At 43.8% G+C, this 18,872-nt stretch overlaps 1 protein-coding gene across 2 annotated transcripts in view; it reads left to right on the top strand.

Moving 5' to 3' along the window:
• Window positions 1-18,872, top strand: part of GOSR1 (golgi SNAP receptor complex member 1) — a 135,852-nt gene that overhangs the window by 105,030 nt on the left and 11,950 nt on the right. For both annotated transcript variants that reach the window (XM_040423388.1, XM_040423387.1), the window contains exon 7: window positions 11,098-11,127. In XM_040423388.1, the coding sequence (XP_040279322.1) occupies window positions 11,098-11,127 (30 nt within the window). The remainder of the gene's footprint in view (window positions 1-11,097; window positions 11,128-18,872) is intronic.

The raw sequence follows: 18,872 nt of genomic DNA, 5'->3' as shown, positions 1-18,872 counted from the left end.
ATACCGATACTAGTATCGGTATCGGGACCGATTCCGAGTTTTCTCGGCGGTACTCAGCCGCCGATACCCCGCCCCGATACATAAATAGAATACTTTTTTTTTTTTTTTACATCAAGCGGGCTGGTGAGCGGTGCATAGAGGGGGCAGTGAACGGGAGCTGAGAAGGGGTGAAACGAGCGGTACATGTGTGTAACTGTAATAATTAGTGATGCCATGTGTTTTGTTTTCTCCCCTCGAGCGGGCTGGTGAGCGGGTGCTTATAGGAGGCATGTAGCGGCAGCTGAGAAGGGGTGGAGAGAGCCGGCAACGATAATTATTGCTGGTATGTGACTGGGTATTACTATTACTTACTGTTTGTTTCCTCCCCTCGAGCTGGCTGGTGGGCGGCTGAGAAGGAGAGCGCCAAAGATCATCCAATTAGCATGCATTTTCCTCACCTTGTGCTGCTAATTGATGAGAGGGCACTGGAGAGTGGGCAGGAGAGAGAGAGAGGGAGGAGAGTGGGAGGAGAGCAGGCGGAGAGCAGTACGAGCAGGACGGACATCGCAGAAGCAGGCAGCCCTCGCCGAGCAGGTAAGATTAGAGTGAGACAGTCAAGTGAGTCACTGTGGTGCCACTGCCATTTAAGCAGGACTGGTTCTTTACGTACTATTGATTTGCGCAAATCTTCACCATATACTGTATGCTATTTAATCTTTCATTTAGTTGGCGCAGCTGTCCCCTTTTCCTGGAACCCAAGAAAGGCTTCTTATTCATGTTTGTTTTTTTTTTAAAAAAGGCACTGCAGTGATTAAATAAAATGAATACCACCAAAATAAGCTCTATTTGTGTGAAAAAAAAAAATTATAAAAACAAAAAAAAGGAAAGTACGGTGTAGCATGACTGCGCATTGCGCAAATATCACTCAAAGTGTGACAGCGCTGAAAGCTGAAAATTGGCCTGGGCAGGAAGGGGTGAGAGTGCCACTGCCCGATAAAAAAGTAGTTAAACAATGGATGCTTATTTTTTTTATTTTGCCTTTTTCACCCAAGGTCGTGCAAATTATCAACACCTTTCAGTTCACACTGCACAGAGACACCAGCAGAATGTCAGCTGTGTGGAAGTATTTTAAAATTAATGAGGACAACCGACGGATTGCAGAGTGTAAACTTTGCTCTGTAAAATTATCGAGAGGAGGTACAAAAATCAGCTCTTTCAATACCAGTAATCTGATAAAGCATTTGAAAATAAAACATAAAACTGAGCATGCAGAGTTTACCGCCAGCACTAGCACTCAGCAGCCAACTTTGCAACAAACTTTTGCCAGAAGTGAAAAGCTGTCAAGAGACAACCCCAGAGCTGTAAAGATAACAGATGCCCTCACCAAATTTATTATTTTGAATGATCAACCTCTTTCCGTTGTTGAGAACATGGCTTTTCAGCAATTTCTTAACGTGTTAGAGCCAAAGTATGACATTCCCAGTCGCCACTACATAACGGACGTCATCTTACCAAAGATCCATGGTGCGGTTCAAAAGCACATTACCATCATGTTGCAGAACGACATTAAGGCAATTAGCTTCACAACAGACATCTGGAGCAGCAGTGTGAGTCCACTGTCTCTTATCAGTTTAACGGCGCAGTGGATAGACGGCGAATTCTCTCTGCATCAGGTCATGCTCCATGCTACAAAATTTGAAGGCTCCCACACCGGTCAAGCAATTGCCAACATATTTGAGGAAATGCTTCAGAATTGGGCAATTCCAAAAAGTTTGGTTCATGTTGTGGTCCGGGACAATGCCAAAAACATGATAAAGGGTATGGAAGATGCTGGACTTCCCAGTATTTCATGTGTTGCGCACACATTGCAGCTTGCCGTCACAGAGGGACTGTTGTCACAGCGCAGCATTTCAGATGCTGTGGGAGTCGGGCGCAGAATAATTGGCCACTTCAAGCATTCTACTCTGGCATACTCTCGGCTGCAGGACATCCAGAAAGACCTTGGTCAGGCAGTAAAAAGACTCCAGCAAGACGTGCAAACTCGTTGGAACAGCACATTTTACATGCTGAAGAGTCTATTTGAGCAGAAACGTGCCCTTGGAGTCTATTCGTCTGAACATGAGCTCCCTGCCACCATTACTTCAAACCAGTGGAACCTGATAGAGAAGTTGCTCAATATCTTGGCTCCATTTGAGGAGATGACCCGCCAAGTCAGTTGTTCTGATGCTTTCGCCTCTGATGTTATTCCTGCAGTAACAGTGCTACAGAAAGTTTTGTCAAAAGTGGATGACGACCAGGGCATCAAAACAATGAGGAGCACTTTGCTTGCTTCTTTGCAGAAGCGCTTTTCTGATACTGAGAGAAACCCCCTTTACTCTATCGCAACTTTACTGGATCCAAGGTATAAAGATCGATTTTTTGGTAATTCAGAAACTTCCAGGGAGGCAAAAGAAATGTTATTACAGGAACTGCAAAACTTTTCTGATGAGACAATAGTATCTGAGGATCATGAAGAACAAGCTTCCAAAAGACCTCACTGTGACCAGCCAGGTACCAGTCTGTCCAGTGTATTTGCGGAAATTGCTGGTGAAGGTTCATCTACATCGGAAAGCAGTGCTCCAAAAGCTGCTACTATACAGCTGGAAGCTTACCTGGGAGAGATCACCATACCTCATTCAGAGAAACCCCTGAAGTACTGGGCAGTTCACAAAGTGAGGTTTCCAACTCTGGCTAAAATGGCCCAAAAATTTCTTTCTGCCCCATGCAGTAGCGTTGAAAGTGAAAGACTGTTCAGCTTAGCGTCCAACGTGCTTACTGATAGCAGAAACAGGCTAATGGCTGAACATGCAGAGATGCTTTTATTCCTTAAAAAGAACTTGCCACTAACTTTTGACAAATAATAATTCTATTACCTATATTGCCGTTAATCCATCCCATAATGTTTGTTCCCCATGTTAAACAATGCACTGTTACAGTTTTTTGCTGTTTTGCACTTTTAGTTGGGTTGTGATTTAACATGTGTTTAGTTATTGTTGTTGTTAATATATTTTGATGTTGTAAAATATATTTTTGGGATTTATCAACATGTTCTTTGAAAATTCTTTGAGTTTTGTAGTTTTATACTACTGCGTGACAAGCAAATAAAACAGTTTTATTCTTTTAAAATGTCTTGAGTTCATAGAGTTCTTCATAATTCTAAAGAAAATATCCTTAGTCTGTATTGTGGTTTGAAAACGGTCACATGACATTTAAAAAAAGTATCGGTATTCGGTATCGGTGACTACTTGAAAAAAAGTATCGGTACTTGTACTCGGTCCTAAAAAAGTGGTATCGGGACAACCCTAATTACAATGTATAGTTATTGCAGGGACTCAGAGAATCGTCTGAGAGTTTATTAGTTAAAAGAATCTAATGAGTCAGAGACTGTGTCACCGAGTCCCTGCCAGACTTCCTGCTCTGCTACATGCACCCTGTACACACACAGCTCCACTACATGCTATGCTAATAATGCCCCCCCCCCCCCCTTCCCCCGGACGGACTTACAGGAAGCCTGGCAGGGACTCGATGACCACGGTCTGTGACTCATTGGATTCTTTTAACTAATAAACTGTCAGACGATTCTCTGAGTCCCTGCACTACGCTCCCTGTGCTGTGAGTCTCTGATTGGTTGGAGGGCGGGGAGGGGCGGGGCGGAGCTAGCTTCCACTGTCGGCTCCTATTACACACTGCCTGCTGCTGCCCTCTGAAGCTGTTAGCTGTGCGAGGTGCAGGGGCAGGCTGCGGACTGACACAGACACATAGAAGCGGCGCACAGGTATCGGCAGTGGTATCGGGGACATTTGCACGAGTACATGTACTCGTGCAAATGCCCGGTATCGGTCCCGATACCGATACTGGTATCGGTATCGGGACATCCCTAATTTGTAATATATATATATATATATATATATATATATATATATATATATATATATATATATATATAGAGGAGTATGTCACCCTTAGGTGATACAAGACAGATAGCGCTGGAGTGTGTGGTCAAGACAGCTGGTCCCATAAACAGTACTAGCCTGGTATAATGCTGATAATGTTAGCGATGGTGTGATACAATATTAGTAGTAGTATTGTTGTAATAATAGGACCAGCAGAAGAATCTTGCAACAACAGGACCAGCAGAAGAATCATAGAGCAACCAACTCCTACTCCTTCAGATCAAACCACCAACTGAGGAACCGACATCGGATGAATAATAAGGTAGTGACACTGCTGCCATAACCTATGTCAGTTTTCAGTTTTATTCCTGCTTGACTTTCCACCCAAAGGATAATTAACATACACTATTACAACAATACTACTACTAATATTGTATCACACCATCGCTAACATTATCAGCATTATACCAGGCTAGTACTGTTTATGGGACCAGCTGTCTTGACCACACACTCCAGCGCTATCTGTCTTGTATCACCTAAGGGTGACATACTCCTCTCTCATTACTTTATTCTGAGGAGAACAATAGCTCCTCACTAGACAGTAAGCAGCGGGATCTCCCTATCCAGGCAGATCTGTCTGGTCAAATAACAGGAGCGCAGGGGGAGCACCTTTTTCCTTTCTATATATATATATAATTGTCGAAGAAAGAGAAAAGAAGCTCAAAGTACCAAACAGAGTAAAATAAATGAGTAGTTAGCCAATAATATATAAATGATATATAAATATTTTATTGTATCAAAACATGATTAAAAATACAAATACATACAGATAATGCCATGAAAAAGGGTGGAGGAAGCAGGGAAAAGGAGAAAACAGGCGCCACCCTGGGAGAACACACAGGTCACAAAATATATATGGTACAGAAATAGTGATGGTCATGGGAAAATACTAGGTACAATGACCAGCCAATAGGCCAAATATAACAGAAGTTGGTAAGGTAATACAGGGTATACGAAGGCACGCCGAAACGCGCGTTGGGGTGGCGCCATCCTGGGTTGTCAGTCCACACAAGGTCCATTTTAGGTAAGCTTCAGGTCATAGTCTTCCTCCCACAACTTTGTGTTGCCGATGTTGAGACTTCTCATCTGGCTCCTTCATTCCCTTGCTGGCCATATACTTATGTTTTTTATTATTATTGTTCTGCTCAGTATATTATGTATCATAGCCGTGGTTGGTTTTCTTTATTGACCTGTTCTTACCCTGTATTACCTTACCAACTTCTGTTATATTTGGCCTATGGGCTGGTCATTGTACCTAGTATTTTCCCATGACCATCACTATTTCTGTACCATATATATTTTGTGACCTGTGTGTTCTCCCAGGGTGGCGCCTGTTTTCTCCTTTTCCCTGCTTCCTCCACCCTTTTTCATGGCATCATCTGTATGTATTTGTATTTTTAATCATGTTTTGATACAATAGAATATTTATATATCATTTATATATTATTGGCTAACTACTCATTTATTTTACTCTGTTTGGTACTTTGAGCTTCTTTTCTCTTTCTTCGTTATTGCACTCGGGGCTTGTACCGAGTTATCTCTTCACGGGTGCCCCACTGCGTTCATTTTGGGTGGACATAGTCCTCCATCTGCTTTTGGGACACCCGGGGTCTTTCTTCTTCTCTTTCTATGTATAATTGTCGCAGTTTATATCCTAAACGAAAAAAAGGGGGGAATTGTAGCTGGGTAATAGAGGCAGCCAATATATCACAAAGCCTGACATGTAAAATACACCAAGAATGGTGACATGTCATGTAACTATAGTGATTTTTATAGCGGTATATATATCCGGCACTAATACATTCCTATGGGAAAAAATGCCGGATCCGGCATTCAGGCAAGTCTTCAGTTTTTTTCGCCAGAGATAAAACCGTAGCATGCTACAGTTTTATCTTTTGCCTGATCAGTCTAAACGACTGAACTGAAGACATCCTGATGCAAACTGAACGGATTACTCTCCATTCAGAATGCATGGGGATATACCTGATCAGTTCTTTTCCGGTATAGAGCCCCTGTGACGGAACTCTATGCCAGAGAAGAAAAACGCTAGTGTGAAAGTACCCTAAATGGTGCTTTATTGCGAAGGTGGTTTCGTTTTTATTTGAAGAAAAATATGTACAATTACTGGCTATAACGTTGCAACATAGGCATCGGCTTTTTCCACATTTAAAACTGACAGTTTTTTTGGGAGGTAGGTGTGTACCGCCTGAACTAGCTTTTTTGTGTTGTATCGGCTTACTTGGGGCGAGAAGGTTCCTAATAGTTGGGGCTCTCCTATAAATCATGCTGGGCTCAGATGGTAGGTATTTGGCTAGATACGGATCCTGTAATAGGATGTGCCAGTGTTTTGAGAATATTGTGCGTATGGTATTATTGGATGTATTGAACTGCGTGACAAAGTTTATATTCATTTCTGTATGCACACCTTCTTTTTTTGTAGGCTGTAGACATGTTTCTTGTGTATCTGTAGTTGTTCTGCTATAGGCGTTTTTTATAAGTTTCTTGGGATAGCCCTTATCAATAAATCTTCTTTCGAGAATTTTTGCTTGGTTTTTAAAATCGCTATCATCGGTACAGTTTCGTCGAATACGTTTGTATTGGCTATATGGAATGTTTTCCAACCATTTTTTATGGTGAAAACTCGAAAAATGGATGTAGCTGTTTGTATCAATAGATTTGAAATATGTTTTAGTGGCCAACTGGTTATTTTTAATGGAGATAATACTGTCTAGAAACTCAATCTCAATCTTTTTTTTTTTTTAAAGGAGTCAGCCCAACATATCAAATCCTAGGATCTATATAAGACTATGGTTCTCATTACCCAGCCACGATTTTTTCCCACCTGCAGTATGCATTGTTATGTATATCGGCTCTTTTTTTTTATTTATTTTTTTAGAATATATATATATATTTATATACCACTATAAAAATCACTATAGTTACATGACATGTCACCATTCTTGGTGTATTTTACATGTCAGGCTTTGTGATATATTGGCTGCCTCTATTACCCAGCTACAATTCCCCCCTTTTTTTCGTTTAGGATATAAACTGCGACAATTATATATATATATATATATATATTACAAATATTGTGTTTTAAAACCATGGTATTTTCAAAACATTCTATCTCTCCCCCTTGTGTCTTCGGCAGACCGGTGTAATGACTAATTTTTAGATCTTACATGCCACTATGGCCCTCATATAGTACATGCCTGCAGTACGCACTGCTCTGCACTTTTTACCCCTCCAAAAGGGAAAGTGTTACATCTATGAAATTGTATCTATGAGAATTATGGATACAATTTTACAAGTAAGATAACTACATGATACATATATCTGCGATCCTCCGTATCTTGGAGGGTGCACTGCTGATTAAACATTTTTCTTTTAGAAACAAATTGGTTTCAATTATTGATTTGTGTCAAAAATCACTCATAAAAACTATCATATTGATACTCTAAATCACCCCTCGGTTTGTCTCCCTGGCATGCCAGTGCGATATTGTTATACTCTTAGGTACGACATAACACAGTCACTTTTATCACATCACGATCATCTTGCTCTACAGCATGCTCTGCAGTGAATATCCTCAATAAAAACCGGCATAATTACAAAACAGTCTTTGTAGAGATCACTAAGGCTATACGATGAAGTCACTTCTCCCTGTGTTCCTGATATGCCAGTTTAACACATTAACGTCCACAGACCCGCGCCCCTCCCTCCCCCTGCTCCACCTCCCCCGGGTCCCACACGCCACAAATTTGAGTTTAAATAACCGCTATATGTGAATGTTGTATATTGTCCTGATGAAGAGGGCCCTCCGCCCCTGAAACGCGTAGACTGTAAATTAGGGCTGAAACGATTACTCGATTAAATCGAGTAATTCAACACAAAAAAATCCTCGATGCAAATTCTTTGCATCGAAGGTTCGTTTGTGTCATGTGACCACGGAGCAGGAGTGAAGCGCTTGCTATTACTCCCGCTCCGTGGTCTCCCGCTGCGCTCGTAATACTCACCTTTCCAGCAGGGGGCCTCCGGACACTTCACAGCACGTCCATGGTCCAGCGCTGCACTGACCTCCTGACGTACACACGCCGTGAGCTGACGCGCTGTGTGACGTCAGGCGCAGAGCAGCGCGGAACGATGGAGTGTCGGCGGCGCCCCTGCTGGAAAGGTAAGTTGGTGAAACCGAGGGGGTGGGGGCGTGACTAAGGCCAGGTACCCGGAGTCCACAGCGTCATAGCAACCAATGACTGTGCAATCCGGGTGTCAGGAGGAGCAGGGCAGCAGAGACTATGGCACAAGGGGAGAGTAAAGCTGTTGGCACAAGGGGGGAGTGAAGCTGTTGGCACAAGGGGGGAGTAAAGCTGATGGCACAAGGGGGGAGTAAAGCTGATGGCACAAGGGGGGAGTAAAGCTGATGGCACAAGGGGGGAGTAAAGCTGATGGCACAAGGGGGGAGTAGAGCTGATGGCACAAGGGGGGAGTAGAGCTGATGGCACAAGGGGGGAGTAGAGCTGATGGCACAAGGGGGGAGTAGAGCTGATGGCACAAGGGGGGAGTAGAGCTGATGGCACAAGGGGGGAGTAGAGCTGATGGCACAAGGGGGGAGTAGAGCTGATGGCACAAGGGGGGAGTAGAGCTGATGGCACAAGGGGGGAGTAGAGCTGATGGCACAAGGGGGGAGTAGAGCTGATGGCACAAGGGGTGAGTAGAGCTGATGGCACTGAGGTGGGGGAGAGCTGATGGCACTGGGTGGGGTGGGGGGGAAGTGATGGCACTGGGTGGGGAAAAAATGAAGGCACTGAGGGAATGGAGCTGATGGCACAAGGGGGGGACAGATGATGGCACAAGGGGGGGACAGATGATGGCACAAGGGGGGGACAGATGATGGCACAATTGGGGGAGAGATGATGGCACAATTGGGGGAGAGATGATGGCACAATTGGGGGAGAGATGATGGCACAATTGGGGGAGAGATGATGGCACAATTGGGGGAGAGATGATGGCACTGTGGGGGAGTGGAGGTGATGGCACTGGGGTGGGGGAGCTGATGGCACTGGGGTGGGTGACACTGGGGTGGGGGGAGCTGATGGCACTGGGGAGTGGAGCTGATGGCACTGGGGTGGGGCAGGGCTGATGGCACTTGGTCAAAGAGAGCTGATGGCACTGGGGGAACAGACCTGATGGCACGGGGGAAAGCTGATGGCACTGGGGGATAGTGGAGCTTATGGCACTGGGGGGAACTGAGCTGATGGCACTGGGGGGAACTAATGCACTTGGGCTGATCGCACAGGTGGGAACGAAGGGTGTTGGGGACTGATGGCAGGGGGTCTTATGAATTTTTTAAAAAGGAAAACAGTCTATTAATTCATTTTTTCTTATTAGATTACTCGATTAATCGTAAAAAATAATCGATAGAATACTCGATTACTAAAATAATCGTTTACTGCAGCCCTACTGTAAATAAATAGTATTGTTTTACCGATACTTACCTGCATCCGACTTCTGCTGACAGCGCCACCACAAAGGTTCAGTTTTTTCTGTCTTCTTCTGTAATGATTCATCCCTAGTAACAGAGACTCAGCAGAAATGGGTGTGTGGCAGAGGTAGCTGAGATACTTAGCCTGATTAAAGATCTGCTTCTGAATTCACAGGTGCCTCCTGCCTTTCTGTATGTGTAATTTATCCCTCCTTATCTGTTCTGTGAGCTCCGGAGCTGCAAACAAACTTAGTGAGAAGTAAGGGAAAGGACATCACAGCCGTATAGTGCTGGCAGACTTCACAGCAGGTATACACTGCCTGCTTGTGAGAGAAATGCATCTAGCTGTGCAGCTGAAACAGGTAATAATACGGCTGAAGAAGACTTTAGGGAAGCGCCAAAACACCTGTTCCTTCACAGTTATGATTCTACAAAGAAGATTAGCCATTATGTAAGCTTTTTCTTTTTTTTTTTTTTTTTTTTAAAGCTCATGTATGATTTAAAGAGAACAGTTCTGTATGTAGACTTACTGGAAGTATATTCCATAGTATAGAGACTTATTGGCAATGTTCCATAGGCATGAATCGCAGTGGGTGCATTCGCACCATGTTTGCAGTGTATGTCCCAATATATGCCTTCAACATATTCCACTGTATAAGTATTAAAAAGATGTAATTACTCTTTTGGCCTTTGTCGGATGAATGGGGCTCTGTGGTCATGTCTGATGTACTGTATATATTGTTAGCATTCTCAGCCCATACATGTATGCATACATCCTCAACAGCCTTCCAACCAAGAGGAGAAGGACATAAAGGGCCTGTAAGAGGCATACAATAGATCAGGGCAGCAATAAGGGAGAAACAGCAAAAGATGGATGACATTTGCAATAATTTGCTTTTGAATTTTTCAATCCTTAATTGTTTTTGAGGGTTGAGAGCAAAACAATTATCATCGGATATGGCAGCATGCTAATACCAGTGTGGTTTTGGAAAGGGAATCCCAACCAATGATAAATAATAACAGAAATAAAAACACCAAAGATGTGAATACAACGTCCTAGGACATGGGCGTATGCTAATGTATTCATCCTGATTTTCTAGGGGAATGCTAGAGTAAAGATGGACGCAAAGGCAGAGCAGTAAGAGGATGCTCACCCAAATAGTATCCCATTAGACAGCTTGGTGAGCCATATGCCCTCTGAACTGGCTGCTGCTGATGGTCGCTCACAGATGTGATATTTTTAAAAAAAATCTAGTACATGAAATGCATCTGTTTTCTTTCATTTTTTTTAAAAGGAACCGAAAACCTTTGGTGAAACCGCGTTTTTGCAGATCGCGCTGCACTTTCGGGTCTCATTGGCTCTTTTCTGCTTTTCCAGCATGCAGAGTACAGATCCATAGAAAACATATAGGATCTGTCCTCCAATCATTGGAAAACCAAGCAGAGCCGATGAAACCCGAATGTGTAGAGCGCTGTGAGAAGCTCTGCTGCACGATCGTGGCTTCACCAAAGGTATAAGTCCCATTTTTAAAGTCACTTGAATCAGTTTGTGTGAATTAATTTACATTTGTGTTTTCATCTCTACTTTGATAAAGGAGGGATCAGTGTGTCTAAATGATCATATCTTTATTTATTTTACAGCTCTGACCGTCTTATAGAAGAAACAATAAGGTAAGGAGATTATCCATACTATTCATGTGCAGTCACATTCACACTAGCATCATGTTAAAGAGCTGTTCCGGTGTCCAGCATTTTCCATCTGGCCACCGGGATCCCCACCAATCACAAGAACAGGGGACCCTGAAGTTAAACTACAGGTTGTAATTCTAGACATCGGGCTATAAACATCACATTGCGGGCCAGTAAGTGGTGATCAACTGTGGGAAACTAGCGAGATAAATGTAATTACTGTGTATTGTAGTATATTAAGGATTTTTATTTTATATCATATACTTTCAATAGTAGTTAAGTATTATGTATACTGGAATACCCCTTTCACTGTGAAGCAGTGGAGGCAGTGGTGTCCAGACAGTTAAAGGGGTATTCCTATCTCAGACAGTGGAGGCATATTGCATGCGCGGCCACCGCTCCTATTCGTTTCTAGAGCCAGTGCTCGGCAATTTTCGATGGCCCCATAGAAATGAATGGAGGGCTGCCACGCATTCGCAGTGCGCCCTTCGTGACTTTCTAGGCTCTGTTTAGGAGATAGGTGTGGGTCCGAGAGGTGGGACTAACACCTATCAGACAATGGGAGCATATCCTAGCAATATGCCCCCCTTGTCTGAGATGGGAATACCCCTTTAACGCTGAGTTGACATCAGTGTTGTTTTTCCATCAGAGAGACTGAAAACAGAAGAAGCTGATCCGTTTTAATCCCCTTGTGTTTGAATGGGTTAGGCTTCATTCACATCTCCATTTGGAGATTCTCTATGCCAGAACAGCCTGTCGGATCTGGCATTGACTGCAATCAGGTCCAGCGTTGATCCTGCCAATTTCCAGCCTAAATGCCAGGTTTGGCCGGCATTTGTGCCGGATCTCCAAAACAGAGATGTGTACGTTGCCTTCGTTTGTGCTCAGTTTTCATCAGGTCTTAGTTATGTTGTACTTTTTTTCTCCTGTCAAAAAATAAATGAAACCTGACAGGGCTGACATAAACTGATGCTCACAATAACTCATTCTAACAAACAAATAAATCGGTTTTTTTGTATTTTCTTCTGTTAGGCTTTGTTCACATCATGTTTTTGTCCCATGTTTAACATATACACATGACATATATGTTAAAGGGATGTCATATAGTCGCAGCCGTGACCATAAGGTTCCACAAAAATAAAAGGGATGCTAACTTTATATGTTTTTTGCTGGACTCTGCAGGATTGAAATGCGTAGTGAACTATGATTTTGCTTCCTTTTTTCCCAACATAAAGGGGTTGTGCAGCAATATATAGATGACCTATCCTCAGGTCATCAATATCTGATCAGCTGGGGTCCGGCACCCCCACCAATCAGCTGTTCGAAGAGGAGGCAGCGCTGTATGCGAGCGCTGTTTCCTCTTCGTTACGTTACCCGTTGTCTCAGAACTTTTGTCAGTGCAGTGTAATGACAAAGAGAATGGTGTGAGCATTTGTAATTACACTTTGCCACCGCTACAAGGAAGACGACACGTAGTGTAATGAAGAGGAAGCGGCGCTTGCATGAAGCGCCGCCTCCTCTTTAAACAGCTGACAGCGGGTGTCAGACCATGAGTGTAGGACATAGTATATATGGTCTGCACAACCCGCTTAAATGTGATGTGAACAGCTCCTTAGCCGGACAGAACAGAGATACGGAAAACGGTGACCTCAACCTTAGTTGCAAGGAACTTACAGAAACCGTATTACTGGAATTTCCCTTTAAAGTAATTTCTTTATACATATGTAACGCTGGAGCGATCTGATAATTGGCGTCAGAGCTGCAGAGAATTGATAGCCTCCCATGCGTAAATGGCTCCTGTATTCTGCTGACACTGCCTGCTGGGCAGAAGTAGACAATCTGAATTATTTCCTTTTAACTGGAGTTTGGCTTTGGCATAATTGTACATCTTTTTAGTAATATATTGCTGTTTTTGTTTACATCTACGGGGAGTAATTATATTAGGGATATTTTGTCCTTTACAATGCACTTCTCTTAAGCCCCTCGTTAATATATAGTGAATATATAGGCAGCAGCCAACATATAGAGTTGTTAGATTGGTACCCTGGCTAGAACAGATTATCCTTTATCCACTGGAGAGAGGATAACTGTTAGTTTGGAAAGGGTCTGACCGCTAGGACAAAAGGTATGACTTTAGGAGCAGCATGGCTGCCAGTATGTTTACCCCTGTGTTCATACTTGTCCCCCCTCCAGCTGGCCCTTTGCGTCCTGAGCTATCAAGCTGCATCACCTTAGTGCCATGAACACTGGATGCAAAGTAGCATTGGAAATATATCCCAGTGCAAGGGGTCCTCTTCTGAAGCGTGTGTTGGCAGAGTGTTGTTTCATCCTTTCCTTTCCTGCACTGAGCTGTCAGTCTGGGACTATTCTGACATCAATTGAAGTCGCTCAGCGGTATATAGCAAGCCATGGCTGCAGTTGCAAATGGACACTTTTGCCAAATTGTTGTGACAGGTGAACATTTCTGGTCACGGATGTGCCCATGTTAGTCATTCTGTATACTGTGCCTGGCATCCGTCAGAAAATGACCTTTCAGAGGAGCATTATTTTGTGGCAGAACAGCCTTCACTAAAAGAGATCGACTCCCTAGGTCCCATGGTAAATAGGAAATCTTTAATCAATAATGCAGTATAATATAAATGTAATTAAAATATCAGATATAAACACCAGAAACCACGAATTAAAAACAAAATACAACAGAAACTGGTTACAATAAACCATAAAATTAATGTTATACAACGCGTCTTGAGCTGTTATAGCTATCGCTAGGGCCCAGCAGTCGGCTAAATATTGTTGTCCCAGGCGTAAGGCTACTTTCACACTTGCGTTAGGAGCGGATCCGTCTGGTGTCTGCACAGACGGATCCGCTCCTATAATGCAAACGCTTGTATCCGTTCAGAACGGATCCGTTTGCATAACCATGAAAAAAACCATGACTTTACATTGAAAGTCAATGGGGGACGGATCCGTTTGAAAATTGAGCCATACTGTGTCATCTTCAAACGCCTCCGCACGGCCAGGCGGACACCCGAACGCTGCAAGCAGCGTTCAGGTGTCCGCTCACTGAGCGGAGCGGAGGCTGAGCGCTGGCAGGCAGATGCATTCTCAGTGGATCCGCCTCCATTGAGAATGCATCAGGGCTGGACGGCTACGTTCGGGACCGCTCGTGAGCCCCTTCAAACGGAGCTCACGAGCGGACACCTGAACGCAGGTGTGAAAGTAGCCTAAAATGTAAAACATTGTTTCTATTGTATTTTGTTTTAAATTCATTGTTTTGGTGTGTACTGTATTTTTAGTTCTATAAGGCTACTTTCACACTGGCGTTGTTTAAATCCGGCGTTCAATTCCGACACCGGAACTGCCCGCCGGATCCGGAAAAAAATGTGTGAAAACGGATTACATTTGAATCCTGATCAGGATTTTGATCACAATGAAAAAATGCATTGGAAAAAACGGATCCGCCATTTATGGACTTTAACTTTTTTTTCACATTTTTCGGGTTTAACATGCAAAAGCCGGATCCGGTTTGACTGAACACACTGCGCCGGATCCGGCGTTAATGCAAGTCAATGGGAAAAAGACCGGATCCGGCGTTCAGTCAAAGTGTTCAGGATTTTTGGCCGGAGGTAAAAATACAACATGCTACGGTTTTCTGAAAAGCCTGATCAGTCAAAAAGACTGAACTGAAGACATCCTGATGCATCCTGAACGGATTGCTCTTTATTCAGAATGCATTAGGATAAAACTGATCAGTTATTTTGTCCCCCTTCATAGTCAATGCGGACAAAACGTAACTGAACAGAACGGAATGTTCTAAAATGCATTCCGTTCTGTTTGGTTGCGTTCTCATACCAGAGAGCAAACCGCAGGAAGCTGTTTTCTTTCCGTCATGGGATGCAGAGCAAGACAGATCCGCCATGACCCACAATGCAAGTCAATGGGGACAAATCAGTTTTCTCTGAAACAATAGAAAACAGATCCATCCCCCATTGACTTTCAGTGGAGTTCATGACGGATCCGTCTTGGCTATGTTACAGATAATACAACCGGATCTGTTCATAACGAATGCAGACGGTTGTATTATCAGTAACGGAAGCGTTTTTGATGAACTCTGCTGGATCCAGCCAAAACGCCAGTGTGAAAGTAGCCTTAGACGCACCCAGGTTTTAGAGGAAGAAAATAAGACTCCTAGTGTTAATCAGACCTCAGATCAGAACCCTAATCAGAACCCCAATGTCTTATTCAGATCAGCCCCACAATGTTATTCAGGCCTCAGCTCAGACCCCCAATCAAACCCCCATTGTTAATCAGACCTCAGCTCAGATACACATTCAGACCTCAGCTCAGATACACATTCAGACCCCCATGTTAATCAGACCTCAGCTCAGACCCCCAGTGTTAATCAGACCTCAGATAATACAAAAAATATAAATAAATCAACTCACCTTTTCTGTTCCAGACACCACCGCCACTCTGGAGATCCAGTTCTCTTCCTGCCGTGCTGTGACTGGGCGTTGCACAAAGCGAGGTCCCAGAGCGCGCCCATGTCCTCACACAGTGTGCTGATCACAGCACAGCGTTTGGAGCCAGCAGGAGAAGACCAGGAAGCAGTGAATACAGCCAGCACAAGGAGCGCTGCGTTCACCAATCCCTGGTCCTCCTGTACTAATGAGCGCTTCCATAATGGAAGTGCCCATTAGTATTTGCCCTATAAGACACACTGCCACCCCCCCCCCCCCCCCCCCCCACACACACTTTTGGGGGAAAAGGTGCATCTTATAGGGTGAAAAATACAGTATATTTGATATTTTTATTACATGTAATTGCTGCATATTGATTAAAGGGTTTCTACCACCACATTTTGACCTAATTAGCTGTCAGACACTAGCGATCTGCTAGTGTCTGCTCTACCTAACCATGCTATTGTAATTCCTTTCTCTGCAGCGGTTACCCTAAAAAAACAAACTTTTATTGCTATGCAAATGAGCCTCTAGGTGCTATGGGGGCTTCTTTTCAGCACCTAGAGGCTCCGTCCACTCACCATTTCTGCCGCCCAGCGCATTCCAGCCCGCCCCTCTCCTCTAGATTGACAGCCTACTCGCGCCTGCGCCGTGTGCTTCTGTATTAGGCGCAGTGACTGTTGGACTGCTACCTGCACCGTAATCGGCGCAGGCGCAGTGAAGATGCCGACGCAGGGAGACAGTCACTGCGCTAAATACAGAAGCACACGGCGCAGGCGCGAGTAGGGTAACCGCTGCAGAGAAAGGAATTACAATAGCATGGTTAGGTAGAGCAGACACTAGCAGATCGCTAGTGTCTGACAGCTAATTAGGTCAAAATGTGGTGGTAGAAACCCTTTAAATATTCCTTTATCATGGTACCTAGAGAGTTAATCTTTTAGTGTTACTGATTTCAATTTTGCTTGAAAATGCCAGGAGGGCTATTGCAAGGCCTACGTAAGCTGCTAAGTTATACTATGTTTACCAGATCAGCTTTTATCTAAATGATACAGAGTCCTAAATTGTGGTCTGTAGTCTGCAGTTAGACCATCACTGGTAGACACATTTATAGCAATCTGAACATTCTCTAGCAGCTTTCCTCACTGCCTGAAATATAATGTATTCTTTGTATTAATGCAGACAGTTAGTATAGGTGAACAGATATGAGAAAAGCTGCTGAATGAGCTGACATGCCCAGTTAATCAGTGTTGTAGTCCGTGAGGGCAGGATGGCACTACAGGTGTCTGAAAGCCATGTGAGTAGGGAAACCAGGCCTCACATACTTACTGTTACTGGTATCAGTAGGATCTTAAAGGGCATCTGTCAGCAAATTTGTACCTATGACGGACTGACCTGCTGCATGTGCGCTAGGCAGCCGAAGGCATCTGTGAACTTTTTATATATGCTAATGAGCCTCTAGGGACAATGGGAGCTTTGCCATTACTCCTAGAGGTTCTGCTCTTTCTGCAACTGCCGCACCCTCTCCACTTTGATTGAAAGGGCCAGGCAGTGTAAACGTCATCATAGCTGCTGGTCCTGTCAGTCAAAGTGGAGAGGGCATGGCAGTTACAGAGAGAGCAGAGCCTCTATGAGTAAAGGCAACACCCCGTTGCTCCTAGAGGCTCATTTGCATATATTGAAACTTTTTCAGCCAGGCGGGCACATATGAACATATGCCTTGAGCTGCCAAGCACATGCAACCAGCAGTTTACGTCAGTCACTACTTTAGGATCTTAGTAGGCTGAAGATTCATCACCTTTCTACAGGATAGGTGATAAATATTAGATCACTTAAAGGGGTTATTCCATGAAGATTGTAAAAAATGAAAATAAGACATCATATATGGTAGTTCATGACAACCTCTTTCTAACAAAGCCAGAACCATCCCTGTACCTCACATAGATCCAGAGATCTCCACATTCATTGCTCTGCTAGACTTATATGAAGCTGACAGCTCAAGGGGAGTGTCTTTTCTGCTGCAGCTCAGGGGCGTGTCTCAGCTCTCCCTATCACAGCTCAGGGGGCGTGTCTCAGCTCTCCCTATCACAGCTCAGGAGGCAGTTGAAGGATAATGTGCGGCCTCTTCAGTGAGCAGGTCAAAGAAATAAGAAAAAAAAAACAGCAGGTGGTGCTATACAGATACATTTTATTGAATATCTCACTGGCTGTGCTAAATTTTTATTAAATGCAGTTACAAAAGTGTTCAGATCCAGGTGCTGGTTTAAAAACTGTAGAATATTTTTTGCGGGACAACCCCTTTAAGTCTCCACCGATCACTAGTAAGGGGTCCTAGGCCCCCTTCTCCTCCTCACTAGCATGTCTTCAAGTCTTGGTGTGGTGCTCAAGCATGCCTGCCACCGCTCCATACACATCCATGAGATTTACAGAACCAGGAGATTGCTAGGAACCAGGGGTTCCTAGGAAATCAACATTTATTGGCTGCTTTTGTATAGGTGATGGTAAAACCCTTTTCAATTTAGTCGAGAGCCTTCTTGGAGGCACATTAGCCCAAACACATCGGTCAGCAAAGTGATTTTATTTCACATACTATAATCATCTCCCTCCGATCACATCTTCTAATTGATCTTTAGCAGCCATTAGAGAAAATAGATGCAAACAAGATCTGAGGAGATAATACACTTTAAAAGTTTGATGGTTCTCAAATGTGTATCTACTGAGGATGCTAAATGGTCAGGGATGATTTGTGCTCGCGTTACTCAGCACAACATACGGCTGGGAATTCCCGCTATCGAAGACTTTGCTTATTAGGTATTCTGCCCGATGCTACACAGCCCTTTCTTCAGTAATTCCTTTTTCATGAAAAAGTTGCACTTTTTCTTTTCTTTTTCTTTTTTTGGAGAATGTAAAGCTATCGCGTTCCCCAATGTACAGGCTTGAAAGCTCCGTGCATTTGCCTGCCTTACTTATTGAGCTCTGCCTTTCAGATGTTAAAAGCACTCACTCTCAGGATATATTCCTAATGAGGTTTTATAATTGTGTCCCTGGGGTGCTCTTTACATAAGCCAGCAGCACTCTGAATCCAAGCCGTGCAGACCTGCTAAGCTACCATGATAACTGGCGTAATGAGTCCGGGGACACTGCAGAGATTCGCTGGGAGAATAACTGCTGGCCAATGGAAGAAGTCAGGATCACATTTGATTTAGGTCATTAATTACAGTGGAAGAGCTTGGCTGCAGAAACTGCCAGTCTTTGACATGGCAAGTTGTC

This window comes from Bufo bufo, chromosome 3, assembly GCF_905171765.1.
Source record: "Bufo bufo chromosome 3, aBufBuf1.1, whole genome shotgun sequence".
In the NCBI taxonomy this organism is placed as follows: Eukaryota; Metazoa; Chordata; class Amphibia; order Anura; family Bufonidae; genus Bufo; species Bufo bufo.
Note: the sequence above shows the minus strand (reverse complement) of the source record. Positions and strands in the feature narration are given on the sequence as shown.